The sequence below is a fragment of the Dunckerocampus dactyliophorus genome, chromosome 12 (genome assembly GCF_027744805.1).
Source record: "Dunckerocampus dactyliophorus isolate RoL2022-P2 chromosome 12, RoL_Ddac_1.1, whole genome shotgun sequence".
NCBI lineage: Eukaryota > Metazoa > Chordata > Actinopteri > Syngnathiformes > Syngnathidae > Dunckerocampus > Dunckerocampus dactyliophorus.
In genome coordinates, this window is record NC_072830.1 from 19,105,535 (window position 1) to 19,124,246 (window position 18,712).

Consider the following 18,712-nt stretch of genomic DNA (forward strand, 5'->3'; position numbering starts at 1 on the left):
TTGGCACTGTAAGGTGTCCCTTACTGTATTTATTTTTCCTGAAATTTGCCGACTTTATTTTATTGTTATTGAATATTATTTGTCGCTGAAAAACTTGTGCTTCACACTTCAGCCCAGTAGTTGACACACAAAGGATCAGCGACCTAGCAGTTATGTGTACCGTAGTGTTTAAGAGTATTGTGATTTCTGACCACCTGTGAACATGACATGCGCCCTGACCATGTGTGGCTGCACGCAGAGAGGATAGTTGAGTTTGCTGATGTTGTTTTGGGATGGTTCGGCCGACAGTAACGTGTACTGTCGGTTGCTCCTAAGCTTTTTGGCTCCTCGTGCCTTAATGCTACTATTCCAGTCAATAGGTCTTCCTTGTACTACCTGACGTTTTGAAAGTTGGACAGTAATATTGAATCATACTAACCATTAAGGAAATGTACCAGAACATGCAGTGAAAAATATTCTTTAATATCAGGCTAGCCTGGGGGTGAGGGGTGGAGATAGAGATGGATAATGAAGGGGTATGGAAACGGAAAGGAACGAGAGAGGGAGGTCATCAGTTCTCCTGAGACGGTATGTTCATGGGCGTGTGCTGGATCCATAATGGAAGAGAAGCATATGGACGGAAAGAAGCACCACGAGGCAGAAAGGAAGGGAGAATGAAATAAAAGATTTTGTTCCCTCATTGACCCAAAGTCATTCTCATTTGGTTGTGCAGCTTTAATACCCTGAGTGGTGCTATAAATCACCACTATATGAAAAGGTAGAATGTTTCATCCATGTTGTGTTGATAGATTTCCACTTGAAACTAGATACACTTTAATATGTAATCATACTTACATGTAGAAAATGTAGACTACTAAGATATTGTCTTGCCAACTTACAAGTACAAACTGACAGCATCTTAACATTTTTCATCAGGGGTGGATGAAAGTGCCCATTTTGGTATTGATCCAATACCAAGTAAATACAGGGCCAATATTGCCGATTCTGATAGTTTTTTCTTGAAATGTTTTAAGATCTTTGAATGATTTGGTGATTTTTTTTTTTTACTTTAATTTCTTGATCATGGTTACAATCTGAATAAAACACAGGACAAAGATTTGAGACATTTTTTAAAAGCAACTGTGTAACAATATTAACACAACAACAAACACACCCAAAAAACAGATGTGAACTGAAAAATATCATATATCATCATGCTCGTCTCAGTCTGGTATTGATACTCTCAGTAATTGGATCATCAGTTTTCCTCATCCCTTTGCCGTGACACTTGCACTGTGTACTTGGGTGTCATCATCCTGCGAGCCATCAGAGAGACGCAAAGTCAGCTGTAATATACGCTGCTCATATTTCTATAACCCTACCTTGTTTGCTGCTCAGCTCCTGGTTCTTCTTGCAGTGGCCTTGCAGCTTCAAGTTCAGTGTCTAGAGCCTGGATTATGTTCCTGTGTGGAGGCACCAGCTATCCTTATTCACTCCTCCCCCTGCAAACCCTCTCCTTGACCTTGACATGTATCTCCAAAAAAATCTAACCTAGTGCTACCGGCTGACGCTGACTGTAAAAGCTGTGATTGGTTGGCTTCTGTGTATACGACTCATTCAAAGGGCGGACAGCCCACCTATGCAAATGTTTCCTCCGATTTTAGATCAACATTTGCAATAAAAATGACGATTGTAACGCATCACTTCCAGCAGCAGTTACACTCACCTTCTCACTTCGCCTTTAATTACCATCCTTCACTCGGGGAAGGACACAGACAAGCTAAATAGTCGACGGGAGTTGTGGTTTCTCACAGAGTTGATGCCTCGACACATGCTCAACTCAACAAAGAGATATAAAAGCAGGGGTGCCCATTTCCGCAGCTCAACCTTGCCTGTTTTCCTTGCGTACGACAAAGTATTATCTTGAGTACTTGCTGCTCCAGGGGTGCCGTGTTGATATTATACCGGTTGTCGGCCATTGGTTGCAACATTGAAACATTTGAGGATACTCTCATGCTACATGCCTCAAGTATCATGACATGGCTGTGATCAAACTGGAAGTGACTAAGCCACTGCGAGTTCATTGGTGACTCACTACTTCAGATTTGTCAGCAGCTCTAGTCCTGTGAATCATGCTTTCCTTGTGTCGAGATATACAGTACAGTGGTGTGAAAAAGTGTTTGCCCCCTTCCTGATCCCTTATGTTTGTCACACTTAAACGTTTCAGATCGAACAAATTGAAATATTAGTCAATGACAACACAACTGAACACGAAATGCAGTTTTTAAATGAAACTTTTTATTATTAATGGAGAAAAAAATCCAAACCTACATGGCCCTGTGTGGAAAAACTGATTACCCCCCTGGTAAAACATAACTTAAATGAGATTAATTGAGATCTATCACTCTGGAAAAGTTTATAAAGCCATTTCTAAAGCTTTGGGACTCCAGCGAACCACAGTGAGAGCCATTATCCACAAAGGCCGAAAACATGGAACAGTGGTGAACCTTCCCAGGAGTGATGCAGTATTGTTAACTTCATCATTATAATTTCTGTGTTTTCGCAAAAGCAGATTCATCCATTGGCCCACATCATGCATTCAGACAAATCAGCTTTCAGTGCTACTCAGCAGCCGGTTTTCATTCCCATACTTCAGTGTCCGAAGGACCAATTCCCCTTAGTATCACTTTGTCTGCATGTCGGCCGAGCTCCCACAGCTGCCATATTTATGGTTCTCAAGTGTACTGTACTTGTAGTTTCCATTAACAGCAGAGCCTGCAAGCTTACCATTTACGTACATCATCTCCTCCCGAATGAACAGCTGATGCATTTGTCTCTGTCCATAGAGGATTAACTAGGTTTTGAGAAAAGTGATATTGTAAATGAATCTCAAATGGTAGTGGTCGTATTTTATTCAGTCATGTTGCACATACAAGTACAAAAAAGCCGACCTCGACATACATGGTCCACCCAAAGGGGTCAATTCTATGAGAAGTATACTGTACCCCTTTATGTTGACATGTGTCGCAGTAATGTTAACTTCATCGTTATCATTACCCTGCTTTTGCAAAAGCAGATTTGTTTATTTAATCCTGCTCCCCATCCATTTCACATCTCTTCCTGAACATTTATTCACTTCTGTATATTATGTGATCTTTTTAATACACAGAAAAGTGATAAGGTAATGTAACAATATGGTAATATAATTGTGAAGATGTTTCCACAATCATAATAAATAATGATCATATATAACATTCAATATAATAATAAATAAATAATAAATACCGGGGCTGTAAAAAATAGCGCATTAATTACGTAAATTTTTTTTAGCGTAATTCACGCACGCCACGGTTCTCTGTTATGACAGACGGCGGCACAGCGTAGCTCCCCACAGAGTCACACAGTGTCTGACGCTCTTTTATAACTTTATTCTTACCTGAACACATCAAGAGCAGTGCAATCCAACACCATGTATGTATCTCCTACTCCAAACAAACACATCTCTCGTCCATTCATTGCAACAACACTTCCTCATTGTCACAAGACAGACCGCGAGATGCATTCATGGACACTCTGAACATCACAACGTCTTTATTAAGCGTGTATGGGTGGTCTAAATGAACAGAAATGCAAAGAAAATCAATTATAATATTTTCTTATCACTCACTTTGTAACTCTTAATGCAGAAGTACAATTTGATGCATTTAAGTAGGCTCGGAAAATTCCCAGAAAATTCACTCAAAACATGTGAGTTCAACTTCAATGACGTGGTGTCTTTGAACGCAACTCTTCATTGCTCATAATAACACACTTAAAGTCTGATTCAAATAATCTGCTATTAAAGAAACCAGTGTTAGGTAAATAGATTTTCAGACATGTGTGCCATCTCTTAACTGGATTTAAATTTGAAGTTTATTTGGCGCTGCTAATACATACAAATATATATTTAATCCTGTGCAGTCATTTATCTTTCTTTCAGTAAAATACAATAAAAATGGGCATATTTCAAACATGATCATGGTAATTGTTGAATTTATTTTCAACATGCATACAAGTTACGTTGGACTACATAGTATTACATAGTACAATTCACAGTTCTACATGTCCAAAAAGGAGGAGGAAGAAGCAAAGCTTATTTAATCCTACCGCCCACCCGTTTCACATCAATTGCAACATATTTTTTCACTTTTTGTATTCCAAATGTAGGTACTCAATGCAGGTTTGTATTCCCAACCCGTAGGTTCAAAAATGCTTTATTTTCACCTATTCTCCTTATGTCTTTGGTAAGTCCCAAAGTCACGAGTCAGTGTGCAAGCAATGGCTATTTTCGCTTACATTGACAATCGCTTATGTCAACATGAGTCAGTCAATCCAAAGGATCTTGACATAAATGGGCTCCACTGTAAAATTAGACATTTACAGGATGGATATACTGTAGGCTCTAAATTGTGAGTGGACGTATGATTAAGTGTGGCTGGCCAGCTAGTTGATGGCCTTCTGTTAAAGTAGACGCTTGGCTTTGGTTCAGCAAATGTGGTAAACATTGCTAAACAGCAAGCGAGTGCTTTTATCTTGCACTTTTTTTTTCCTTCAGCTCTGATCATTTTCTCGACTTTCCTCTGCATTTTGATAACGGTATTATGGATTCTGTGTAACGTGCCTGTGAAAGCTTCCTGACAGGTATGGATCCGTACTTAGTGGCCTGTGAAGCGCCGCTGTCGTACACGCTCCAGTAAAGCTACAGTGTATGCCACGTGACACCACGCAGTTCAGGATTTGTGGTGGCAGTGACGCAGACACAATTCACCCTATTTTTAACTACTGGAGTGGAGCAAGAATCATGTTTTTAGGTGGCCGTTTTAAGGCATCTTTCATTTGAATTGTGTTTTAATGTCGCAAACCAAGAAACACATGTGCTGCAGTGATTAGCAAACGAACACATCACGGTGCATTGAATGACCGAGCTTGGTGTAAATGGTTGACAGCTGTATTTGCCAATTATTTGCTCCAATGATCCACAAATCCTCCTTTGTTCAGTGATAACGTCATGTCCATTATGATTTCCTTTGTCAGTACGGCTGCACATGTGGGTCAGGATACCAGTATCAACAAAATAACACAAAAAACCCCACAAAGCCCTCCTATGTCCAACGACATATTCCATGAAGTGCCTTTTTGGCTGTACACGAAGTAACATTACTACATTACTCTTGGTACTATTGATATTTGGATAGATCTGCCCGTCTGGTTCCTTCACACTTCTCTGTGAAGTCCCAGTTTACATGCACTAGCTCCAATTCATTGGCCAAACGCTGTGTGCCTCAGAAACACAAGGCATCATTATCAGCTTGTTTAGTTGTATGGGTTTCTCAACAAGGAAGAGAATGCTACATGCTAGTAGCTAAATGCCAGTCAAGTGGATGGTGTGTTTAAATGACATCTGTTTTATAAACTGCGCTGTATGGTTCCAGCTGTGTTTTTACGAGACCTTTGGTGTCACTTTGTTAGTCCATCAATCAGTCAATGAGATAAATAATACAACGACAGCCATTTATGAGCATGTCATACATTATTGATCAAAACAAATGCATGTAACCCATCACACTGTTCTCATTAGACTGCATCGCCCAATGTTGTGTTGTGATTTCACTCTTTCATGGTTCAAAATGGCAGCCAGTAAGACACAGTGGAGTTTGGGTGGAATCACCCTCGTTAGTATTCCATTCCGGTGTAAAAATGGTCATGGATGTACCTGAAACCACAAGTGGCTGTGTTGTGTTTGTTATTTAGAGGCAAAATTATTGAATCTTTTAGGAAGGGATGAAAGGACAGCATCGTATGCGGGGGAGAGGTGGTGTCGCAGACCTCCCCCTCTGTTGAGAGATGGTTTCTCAACATTTGTCTTGTCTGTCCAGAATCTGAACATGTTGTTTGACTATTGTTGTTGGGGCGTGCCTCGACCTTTAGAGAATAAACACTTTGGCTCCCGCACCATCCCCGCAGACTAGAGCTGTCCTAACTCATCTTGGAGCATGAACTGCTGAAGCCTGCTCGCATGAGAGGTGAAAGGTCTTCTAAGACAACCTGAACCGTTCGTTTGCGATGGATTCAATGTCCTGAGTATTTACAGAATTGATGTGTGGTGATGAGGTCTCGTCAGATTTTCAGATGTGACAGTGTGTGTATCCCGAGTCTACTAGTAAGACTTTCTGTTCTCCCTAACCGCTTGTCTAACAGGAGAGAGAATCTCTTGGGGCGATGGAGAAAGTCTGTCGTCAGCTGACCTACCATCTCAGCCCCCACTCTCAGTGGAGGAGACAAGGCCTGCTCAAGAGGAAACCTCAGGCCTGGTGAGTACTTCGCTTGTCCTTTGAATAACATGAATCACCATCTTTTCTGCTGTGTTCTTTATGTGGAACTCATTTGCTTCCATACACTTGTTATACAGGGGTCTCTAAGTCTTATTTTACTATGAATTCATTATTAATCATATTAACCTTTGTAAAAAGCATATGTATTATATGTGTATATTACATATTCAGACTTTAGGGACACCCTGTACTGTACATGTACATTTTTACTCAAGGAAATAATGTAAATCCAATGAATCCGCTACAAACACCCAAAAATATGAAGGGGAGGAGAGGAGAGAACCACACAGACGACACCTTCATACTTTGCTACAAGTTCCCTTTTCAATTTAATAGTGTTTCTCACCTTCTTCATCAGAGTGCTGGCACTTTGGTGCCATGGTGGGCTATTTTGCAGCCGTACTCTGCAAACTTGTGGTGTAACTTTGTTAGTTAGCAAAGAACTACAGAGTCAACCACTGATGACATCATAAACAGGTGACAGAGCTGGGAGACAATGACTTCATAGTGGGATTTGAGTGCATGCTAATAGGCACGAGTTGTAATAAAGACATGTTACAAACACAGTTGGACTCACGGAGTGTATTAATAACGTCACAAGACTGAGTCTCAAACCGGTGGGGTTCTTTGTTTGGGTCAGCGGAATGATACGTTGGCAAATAGACTAGTTTATGTAACGTGCTTGTTTCAGTTTGCCAAATGAATGTGCCTTACAAGATACTGTAGTATTCTGTAAACTAAGTTGTCTACAACGGAAGCTCCATTAGCATATGCCTCGGTTAGCGTATGTTTTGGTTTTCGTTCAAAAATCCAAGCGCACGTTACCGGGAATGTAACCTGCTCCAGCAGCCTTCAAATCCAACCTACTCCCACAAAGTAACAGAGCAGAAACCCTCTCTTGAAATACCTCCCCGGCACCTCCCTCAGGCATACCAATAAATATGAAAACTTGTATTCTTGTAATACTGGACAGGGGTACAGTCTATTAGGGATGTGGGGGAAAAAGTCCTTGCTGCACAGCTCTGCTGCTGTGCGTCTGTCGGCGTGCTTAGCGTGGGCACTCGCTCTCCTGGCCAAAGAGAAAGAGAGCGGGTGCACTGTGCAGTGACGGGGTGTCGCTCTCACTCCGTCACATTATCTCCTCCCTCCCCAAGGTTGCCGATTTGCGGAAACCTGGAGAGATAATCTCTCACCGTTAGGCCTGTCACGATAACAAAATTTTGCTGGTCGATAATTGTGCTGCAAATTAACGGCGATATTCAATATTATCGCAACATTTTTTAGACTATTTTTTCTATATATTGTAGTCATGAGAAGTGTCATTCACATTTGAACCACTAGATGGTACTCACCTTGCTACAGATCATCTGGTTCCTCTGGTCCTTGGCAGTTTAGCGACGTGAGAGGCGGCGCTATGGTGGCAAACTCCAGTACGAATCTCCAATACCAGCCAGCTAAGCTGAGGAAGGACCTCAATTCGTTTTTTGTGTTGGCCACGGGCGCGGTCAGATAGCTTCCACTTTGTCCAACTGAGGCCGGACCTCTCCTTGTCCAAACTGATTAGGAGGCCCAAGTAGTGGGCCTCCTCCTTGGGTTGAGTGTGAGTCCTGCAGGATCCTGTCCAGCTGGTTCAGGTGCTCCTCTCAGGTGTTGCTGTAGATTACTACACCGTCCAGGTAGGCAGCACTGCAGTCCTCACACCCCCGCAGCACACCGTCCATCACCCTCTGGAAAGTGGCGGGTGCGCCATGAAGGCCAAAAGGCAGGGGTCGACAAGTTATGGGAACGACAAGACGTCTGAGCCGTTCACTCATGCATAATTTAAATGTCTGTCAGTCAATTCATAGAAATAAATAATGAAAATAAAATAATGAAAATATCTGTCCACACTTATCTGTTACATGTCAACACTTACAATATTTTCTCGACTTACATTTTGTCATTTAGCTTTTGTTCCCTTCTTGTGTGAAAAGAAAGGAAAGAATAAATAAAAATGATCAAGCAGATGAAATAATTAGACTACATATTGTGCAGGTCCTACTGTAAGGAAAAGGAAGAAATACAAATGTAAACAAAAACAATAAAAATAAGTAAATCAAATGTAATAAAAGTGATTAAATAGAAATACAGTAGAATATTAATAATGAATAGAAATAAATAGGTTGGTTTAAGTGAAATATATACAGTATATATATATATATATTTAAATATTAAATGGGAATAATTATTTGAAAATAATAATAAAATGTATTATGTATAATATAAATAAACTAAATAATACATTTGTTTTGTAAAAAATATTTTTTTATAATAAATTCAATCAAAAAGAAGAAAATATGTATATTATTTTATTTATTTGTGGTATATATGTGAAATGAACATTTTAAATATGATCTTTTTTATAATTGTATAATATTTGTATTTCAGCATGACCCTGTATATAGAATAGATTTCATAGTTTACACTGAACTGCGACAAACAAAATGAATTTTTCCTGGCACTTAAAGTGAAACGGGTTTGAATTCCATGTTGCATGTGTGAAGTCTCTCTTTGCAGGGAATAAATGATTACATGGAAATCAAGACCGACCTACAGCACTGTTGTGATTATACTGTAGTCTGCTTAGTGAAGGTGGCTATCGCAGGAAAATGTTAAAATAATGCATCAGCTACTTCAAAGTAGTAAGTAAGCACTAACATTGTGTTTTACAATCTGGAAACAAACAATCTCTCATCTCATGTGTGTGTCTGCAGTCTAAAGGCAGTGTTGTCCACCCCTCCGTCCAGCGGGGCGTTGGATCTGTCTGGTATTCCTCTGGCTGCGCGTGACATGGAGCGTCTGTGTGCACATCTACAGCACCATTCTTCCACCGTGGTCAGCTTGGAGATGGGGTTCACTGAGCTGACCGATGAGGCCTTCCTCCTTCTGTTGCCCACGCTGGCCGCCCTGCCTCGGCTGGAAACGTTAGCACTGAATGGAAATAGGCTGACCAGGACAATACTGAAGGATCTAACCGACGCCTTGAAGGTCATTGATGAGAGTTTGTGAAGTTTAAATGTGGACGAGTGATTGCAATACAGTGAAACGCCACATATTTGCAGATTTTTGATGAAAATACAGTAATCCCTCACCATTTCACGGCTTTCACTCTATCATTGTTTTTCCAAAATATATTAATAAATCAATCATGCTGTTTCGCGGGTGGATAGGGCCTATTTATTAGTCAAAATATAATAATAATACTATTATTTAAGCAAATGCTACATATTTTTGGCTCAAATTAAGCATTTTCTAGCATAAAAATGGCTAAATAAACTAAAATACAAATATAAGGCGTTCAAAAGACACATTCAAAGACATTGTGATGATCTCTAGTATTCTACACTGGTCGCTTGGTGTCAGTAATGTTTCTGTAATGTTCAGTGAGACACACAAGCACCAGACTTGATCCACTTGATTCATGATTCACTTATCATGGTCGGGTCTGGAACCAATTAACCACGATAAACGAGAGATTACAGTATATTTATTTTTTATTTATGTTTGTTGGTTGGTGATTATCAGGTCAGCCCGCACATGCACACACACACACACACACACACAAGCTGTAAACCTACGGGAAACACTGAACTTAGTGAAATAGAAAATACGGTTACGGTTCACTTTTTAATCTTTAATCTAAACCTTTTAATGGTATTTTCCGTCTCAGGATCCAAGCAGTTTCCCAAGTGTGACATGGATTGACCTGGGAAACAACGTGGACATCTTCTCCCTGCCACAACCGTTCCTGGTCAGCCTGAGGAAGCGCTGCCCGAAGCAGGGCAACCTCCCCACCATTTTGGAGTTTGGAGAGAGTCAGGCCAGCGACCCCCCCGAGAGGCTGAGAGGCATCGGGGAGGACGAGGAGACCGATGACACCAACAGGACCGAGAGCATGGCCGAGCTGCCGTCTGAGGTAGAGGAGGAGCTGGACGGTGAGCTGGAGATAGAGGAGATGATGGAGGAGCTGCTGGACTTTGACCGGGAGGTGCGAGGGAAGGAAGACGAAGACGAGAGCATGTGGACAGTAGAGGAGCAGAGGAATGGGAGGAGGAGGACAGGGAAGGAAGACGTACAGAGAAAAGAGAGGACGGGCCCAAAGGTAGTGATGGCAGAGGACGAGGATGACACGCAGAGCCATTCCTCTCAGTTGTCCTGCTCCACCCAGTCACAAAACTCCTCTGCTGCTGTGGAGCCAATGAGAGCAGAGGAGGACGGCTTTGATCATAGGACTGACCAGTCACGGCACCTGACTTGAGTGCTGGAAGGAGGCAAGACTTAAACAAGTCAGATTGAACCAGCCGAACCAAGGTGAACCAGACTATTGGCTGCAGGACCAAAAGATGGTAATGCATAAGGAAACTAAATAATTGTGCTCTTTAGTGTAACTGACCCTCGTTTCGAGGGTTTGGGTCAGAACCCTCTGATAATCCCTATAATGTGGAACCCGTTTAAGTCGGTCACGTTTATGTTGGCAACCTGTCTATGTGGACCAACTTATCAAGTCCCGGTTTACAGTCTTCTTCGTGTCATACCTGGCAACATTTGGATTTGAAAAAAGTGACATTTTCCAGAAAATAAGGGGAAAAATGTTATTATGAATATTACAGCCTATAAGAGGATACTAGTTGAAGCACAGCAGTTACAAGCGAGACCTAATTAGTGTCTTTCATTAAACAACACTGCTGTCTAAAATGTATCAATCTACACGGGTGACATAATTATAGTTGCACATTACTTACAGGCACTCCAAAGCAGAAGCGTATTAGAACGTACAGCGGTACCTCGGATTTTGTTATTAATTTGTTTTTTAAAAAAAATGGAACGTACGGAAATTGAGGCAATTTTGCTCATAGGAAATAATGTTAATCCAATTAATCTGTTCCAGACACCCACAAATATACAACAAAAAAAACATTTTGTAGAGAATAATTATAGTTACACCTGCAGATACGTAACAATGCAAAATAATTCTAAATGACAAATGAAAAGATACATTTTTACCTTTATTATAGGCTTCTTGACAAAGACAGCAAGGAGCAGAGAGGAAAGTGGGGAAGAGACACCATCTTTGAAAGTCAAAATTGAAAAATTTGCAGCAAACTAAACATGATCGGCCGCTTTTGTCAACATAATCGGTCCCATTATGTCGACGCATTGTGGTTTTCAGTCGTCATTATCGCTCAGCAGCGTGAATCGACCACAGCAACATGACTACTATCTAGTTACACGCAGTGACTTCCTGTTCAGTGCAAAGTGAGCTTCAAAATAAAAGCATGGAAGTATTAACCTGGATTTTAACATAACAACTAACAAAATATACCGTATTGTTTTTTTGTTGTTTTTTTTAGATTTTTAGCCACCGACTTGTGCAAATATGAAAGCTTAATCTTCATTGTAGTCAAGACATACAACAAAATGACCACAGCAGCTCTATTAGATAAGAGTGTGAAATATCATATTAAAAATATGCACAAATGGAGGAAAACCATGTCAACACACTACTGTAGGTTGAAAACTCTCCCACAAATCGCAAGTAAATCTGCAAGTAATGGCTACTTTACGTTTTGGTTATATCGACGGTCGCTTATGTTGACGTCAGACAGCCGCTCCGAGAAGCTTCGACATAAACGGGTTCCACTGCAGTACCTTCAGGTGCCTGTAACGTGTCCCAACACTTGTTAGGAATATGTGTCTGTAAAAATGGGAATATCAGCATCAAATATCAATGCAAGATCTTTAAAAAAAAATGCCTTTGCCATCACGGACATGTTGAAAATGCCAACCATGGTGATGAACGGCCTCCTGGATACATTGGAAGAGGCGAAGAGTCATGCGGAGAGGTTAGTGGGCATCAGCTAATTAACAAATGAAAGTTGTGCACTGAAGCGAGTCTAAATAGGAACTAGTCCGCTAAAATCAAGCATGATGGAGAAAGAAAAGACCGTAAATTATTCATTTTTTTTCATTTATTCAAAAATAATTGTAAACAAAATAAATATGCGGGCTGTACTATAAAATGCCAATCATTTTAAATAATTTTTATAGTCAAAATCAGGGAATTTGTGCATTTCCGGTTCCACGCGGGAGAAATGCACTATCCCGCACACACTGCATTGATGCATGCAACATAATGTTTGCAGAAGCATTTATTATACACTGTCACTTTCCACAGTCTGGTTTGTATCTTTTAGGAAGGTACATTTACGTTTGTATTTGATCGAGTGACATAAGCATTTGACCCCCTACCAAACCACAAGCACTCTGACCCCCACCGACCGATTATTTGTCCATGAAGCACACAAATTAGTCATGTCTCTTCAGGTCGTGATTCTGAAGAGGTGACCAGTCCAGAATTACAAGGGAGAAGCTGGTTAATGATGCCAAGGGAGTTGGGAGCGCAGTCACCAAGGAAAGCATGACGAAGACACGTTGCTGTAATGCGGGGGTGTGCATTCACGGCCCGTGGCTATTTTTTGTATTGGTTTGCGGCACATTTTGAGAATATAATTTAACAAGACAACTAAAACAAAAACAAAAAAACAACAGCAACAAAAATGTTAAATTTTGCAGTAATTTCACAAGAATGAAGTCAAAATATTAAGAGAAAAAAGTTGCAATCAACCGAGAGAGAGTTGTTATTTTACGAGAATAATAAAAAAAATAACGTTATTTTAGACGTTAGACATTTAGATGTAGTCTTTTTAAAAGTCATAATATTATGAGAAACAAACAAAACTATGAATAAGCAAGAAAAAAAGAGGAAAAAAGAGTTAGGCGGAAGAGTATTAATTCTATAATTTGTTAATATTAATTATTATTGATATGTATATTAATACATTCATAATATTGGAGAAGTAATGTCATAATATTACAAAAATTAAATTCATGAAAGATTTTTTGAGAAGAAAGTTTAAATATTTGGAAAGTTAAAACACAAAATATCAAAAAAGAGCAAAGACCGAAGTTCGTACTAATAATATGCTTTTTCACCTTCATCAGAAGTCTATATGTGTTGGTTTACAAAATATCAAAGTGGCCCTTGTATCCTTTCATTTTTCAGTATGTGGCTCAGTATGTGAAAAAAGTTTGGACTCCTCTGCTGTAATGGATGGAGATCCAGCAGTGCCCACAAAGTCACGCTGTTCAAGAAGACACGTGTGCAGACCCGTCGGAAGTTTGACAATCAACACCTGTATTTAGAGAGCCTTGGGAGAATGTGATGTGGTCAGATGAGATGACCAAATTTGAGCTCTTTGGCATCAACTTGCTATGTTTGGAGGCAAAGAAGCGGTGAGTACGAGCCCAAGAACACCATCCTTATTCTCAAACATGGAGGTGGAAATATTCTGCTTTGGGGATGTTGTCTCCTAAGGGTGCAGGAAGACTTTAAGGGGCACTAAGGGGCCAGTGATGCCCCATAGAATATTTGATGGCAACACCTTACCCTCAGCCAAAACACTCAAGATGGGTCGTGAATGAGCATCACACTGACCTACAACAGGGGTTTTCAAAGTGGCACTGGCTGGTAGAATATGACAGACACCTGTAGCTATGCCTTAAGTCCAGCAGATGGTGAAAATGACCAGCATATGACTCCATGGCACACTGTTAGACTTTGAAAACCCCAGACCAAGCAAAACATTTGGTTGGTCAAGATCTGAGAGTGCCAGTTTGTGGACTTGAACCCAGAGACATTCTGTGGAAGGAGCTGAAACTTGCCAAGCGACCGCCTCAAAATCGTCAAACTTTGGAGCATAGCTGTAAAGAGGACCAGATCCCTCCTAAGATTTGTGCAACCATGGTGACGTCCTACCAGAAACATAAGTACTAAGCCATGTTTTGCTTGGAGATCAAATACTTATTTCACTCAATCAAATCCAGATTCATTCATAATCTTTATTTATTTTCTGGGTAATTTGTTTATAGTCTATCTATGAAACCTTCCACAAAAAATATAGACTGTTCATAGCTTCCAACAAAATCATCAAGGGATCAAGTACTTATTTCCCCCACTGCATATTGACTTCAATATATTTTGGCCCTCTTTCCTACAAATGTCTTTAAGAAACAACATAGTCTGGGCTTCAGCTTAGTTTGTATTGTACATGTTCTTGTCAGCCTTCGACTACAACACAGTCAGTATTTGTACACACAAAACGTGATTATATCTGACAATCCTCCCGCTATCTTATGAAGCCATTGTTGTGCAGATGAGCCCAATGAGTTCTTGAAATGTTAGTGCTGATCGGAATGTTACCCAGCACCAGTTGAATGCAGGTATAAGCTCTGCTATACGGTATCTACAGTTAAATATATACAGTAAATAAAGTGTGTGAGGTGCTCACTTTTCTACACAGGTAAATCTCAAATAATGAAACCATGAGCGTCATGCCAGTACATGTGTTTCAGGCAGACTGGTCATCTCTGATTGCGTTATCATGAATTTAGATGCCAAACTGTGTTGATCCAAATCAAGAACGGAAGATGATAAATGCTGTGGCATAAAGATGTGCATTAAGAGGCTGCCAAATACCACTGACAACACAGGTTACGGAGTATCTAACTTTCCCAGTCAACAAAAAGTGTTATAATTACTCTGTAGTACTGTAGTGGAACACAAATATTTTATTTATTATTATTATATAATATTATATACTGTATATGTAGCTGAGATGCACCAAAGGTCTGACAAGTTGATCAGAGTATTAATATTGCTGTTGTGGTGTGTGTGTGTGTGTGTGTTTTGTAGAAAGCGCTATCCCGTAGTCACACACTCCGACTGAAATATCTCGGTTTACTTTTACACTGTACCACTACTGACAAATCTAACTGCGGAGATTCTTCCCTTTAAACAACATTGAACGTGATCCATGCAAGCGTTTCTGTTCCATTCTGTCGAGTTGTGCACAAGTCGTATCATTCCATCAATATCACGCCTTTAAAGCAGGGGGGTCCACCCGGTTACGACTGAGGCCCGCGCACAGAAAAGTCATTTTGATGTTTTTTAATTCTAAAAAAGGGTAATGCTACATAGGTATGCTAAAAAGTTCAAAATAAGATGGCTGCTCTTTAAGATTTGACCAATTTATCTACTTTTATATTTACCTTACCGCACAGTGGCCTAGTGGTTAGCATGCCACGTAGCCAGGTGATCTGGCAAATCTGGGATCGTACCTCTGTTTGGGCGTCACTGTGTGGGGTTTGCATGTTCTCCCCATGCATGTGGGGGTTTTCTCTTGGTACCCCGGCTTCCTCCCGCATTTCAAAAATATGCCTGTTAGGTTATTAGGGTTGCTAATTGGGTTAACTCTAAATTGCCCATAGGTGTGAATGTGAGTGTGAATGGTAGTTTTTCCATATATGCCCTGCGAGTGGCTGGCGACCAGTCCAGGGTGTACCCCGCCTCTCGCCCGAAGTTAGCTGGGACAGGCTCCAGCATGCCCCCACAACCTTAATGAGGGCGGCATAGAAAGTTAATGTTTACCTTTACCGGTATATTTCAACTTTAAAAACTGCCTAACTCTTGCTTGGTTGGTTTTCTTTCCATTTTTTGTTTCATTTTGATGTAGCGTATTAATACTTTGGGCCAAAAATAAAGCTATAAAAAGAAAATTATGACTTATTTTTTGTGTAAAAATTTCTAACATGTATTAAACCTTACTTATAACTTAAAATGCAATTATAAAATGTATAATTCAAAAACTCATGTATAAATTCAATGAACAACTACGACAAATGAAATGAAGTAGTTATTAAAATAATGATTTCCCTTCAAAGCCAGGCAGGTCCTAACGCAATTACTGTATACTAACTACATACACAACAAATACAGTGGTTATTAATTTGTTCCAAAACCGAAATGTGCAACATTTCCCAAAGGAAATAATGTAAATACAATTAATTCAGTCCAGACACCCAACTATATGGACAAAAAATACATTTTATAGAGACTAATTATAGTTTTACAAGCAGAAAACAATGCGAAATACATATAAATTAGGAATTACATGGGTAAATGAACATTTAACATCACTTTTACTTCCACTGAAGCCTCTAGTTGACGAAGACGGCGATGAGGCAGCTGAGCGCGATGAGCGGAGATGACGACATCTCCGTACTTTGCGTTGAGATATTTTGTGGATTCAGTATTGTTTAGCACTTTCTTCGTCAACTTGCTGGCGCTCTCAACTTTCTTTGGTAATTTAGCAGTCACACTCAATAAAAACTGCACGGACAGTGTGTCAACAGCGCATATAGGGAACTCTGTTTGTACACTTGATTCTGTGAAATGATACAGTACAGGGCAAACAGACTAGATTGTTATGCAGAATATGAGACAGCGTATGAAAACTAAAGAAAATGTTGCCGCTTTTTTTTCCCCCCAAAAAACAAATCATACAAAAACGAGGTCCCGTTCCAAAAAAAATCTTCTTGTCCACCTCCATGATGTGTGTCTCTGCATCATTTGACGGCAGTGTTGCCTTACCCTTGCCCCTCTCCCTCTGCAACCAAACAATTTAGTAACAAAGTTTTTTTTTCCCACCAATAGTAAAGTGGGGTCATTTTTCATTGCCTGCTTTACTTTCATTTTCTAAGCATGTGCCTTTCCTTTCGTCCTGCGCCGAACATACAGTACTTGGCGACACACTGAGAATGGTGAACGTTATTGATCATGTCTGCTTTTACTAGACCAATTTACACTCTTCAAACACTCATGTGCACTTTTGAGGCGAGGGGAAATGCAGTGTCTGTGTGGCTGCGTCGTCGTGATGCGTCGGGATAGACCTGAGGGTTAATTTTATATTTAGAAAGTGCAGCGGATCAATAAAAAAAAACAAGTATTTTGGACGCCCCTGCTTTAAACAAACAGTACATTGTCATGTAACGCTTACCGTATATTCTGGACTATAAGTCGCAGCGGCCCAAAAATGCGTCATAATATAGGTGTCTGTTATGTTACCGTAAAATAGTGATTCAGGTACACAATAGCGTAAAGAACATACCTGGGAGGCTGAATAGGCCAAATTAACAAGGCAGCAAGTTACGGGTAAGCAAGTTCTCCAAGCTCCTGATCTCAGTCCATAATCACTGAATTCTTTCGCTAGCCTAAAGCGCCCTCCTGCGGCATTCGTGTATTCTGTGTTAAACACAAAAATTCCAAAGTCATAATGAAAAAGCCTTTTGACCAAGCATGGAGACTCTGTTCTCAGGTTTACTATGATTGTGTCGTTTTGCCTTTTGTGCGACTGTCAATCAAAGACAGACTTGGTCAGCATGCCAATGGAATTGACAAATGTAATCATTCATCTGGCCTGAGCAATTTTGGGGTTCAACGCCTTGCTCAAGGGCACCTCAGTTTGCTTGGGAACGCTGTAGCAGCCAGTCCCCCATCCCATCACTAGCAGGTCCAAAGGCTTCCAGAGTAAGATAACGCCACCCAAAGTGGCCTCAAGATTACTGTTTGTGTGTTCACCAGTTCTTACATATCGGACGGCTGTTTTTCTATCACGCGACCCTCTCTTCGGGCTCTATTTTAAACTACAGCCACATTTCTAGTTGTTTGGTGATTTTTTTCCCTCTCTCCCGCAGAGCACTCACAAAAATGCACGGAAACATAACTTTGTGTTTATCACCACAGCCGAAATGACTGGACTAGTTTGTTTATTCCCGGAAGATTGAAATGATATTTTTCCGTTACTTTTTCTTCAGTGTGTTACCACAGAGTTCTGTAATATATGCTTTTTCTCTGCCATTCACATTAAACATCAACTGGAAATGACACTATGTGCTGTTTTAATGGATTCAATTCCAATAAATCATGTGACAGAAAAACAAACTGTGCTCCTTTTGTGCTCAGTTTACATGTACGCTGTATTTGTACACAGTGTCAATATTCATTTTAGTCATTTTTACTGTATAAACATCATCATTTCATGATTGTGAGTAGTTTGTCTTATAAAATCAGTAGCATGTGTGCAAACCTGCATTTTTCTCTGGCAAAAATGATTCACTAAAACACTAAAACAGGAGGATTCTATTTTTTTGCGCTACAAATCCTAATAATAGATGATGAATCTCAGTAAATTAGAATATGGTGCAAAAGTTATTTGAGTTCAGGAGTTCAGTTTGGACAAAGAGACCAATTAAAGGCTCAGGAACTCTGGAGTTCCTTTGCTGGAGTTCCTGAGTGTGAACCAGTGGTTTACTATATTGAACTTTTAAAAAAAATGAAATGCTATGAGATACTGAATTTGGGGGTTTTATTAGCTCTAAACTTCTGTATCATCATCAAAAATAACAAAAAATGAAGTAATGCATTC

At 40.1% G+C, this 18,712-nt stretch overlaps 1 protein-coding gene across 4 annotated transcripts in view; it reads left to right on the forward strand.

The window, feature by feature from the left end:
- The window catches only part of lrrc75a (leucine rich repeat containing 75A), a 29,296-nt gene extending 11,068 nt beyond the window's left edge, over positions 1–18,228 (forward strand). For 2 of the 4 annotated variants that reach the window (XM_054794299.1, XM_054794298.1), the window contains 3 exons: positions 6,217–6,329; positions 9,104–9,377; positions 10,060–18,228. In XM_054794299.1, the coding sequence (XP_054650274.1) occupies positions 6,217–6,329; positions 9,104–9,377; positions 10,060–10,647 (975 nt within the window). In that variant the 3' untranslated portion in view covers positions 10,648–18,228. The remainder of the gene's footprint in view (positions 1–6,216; positions 6,330–9,103; positions 9,378–10,059) is intronic. The other 2 variants (XR_008573155.1, XR_008573156.1) reach the window with 2 other exon arrangements.
- The last annotated feature ends 484 nt before the right edge of the window (positions 18,229–18,712 follow it).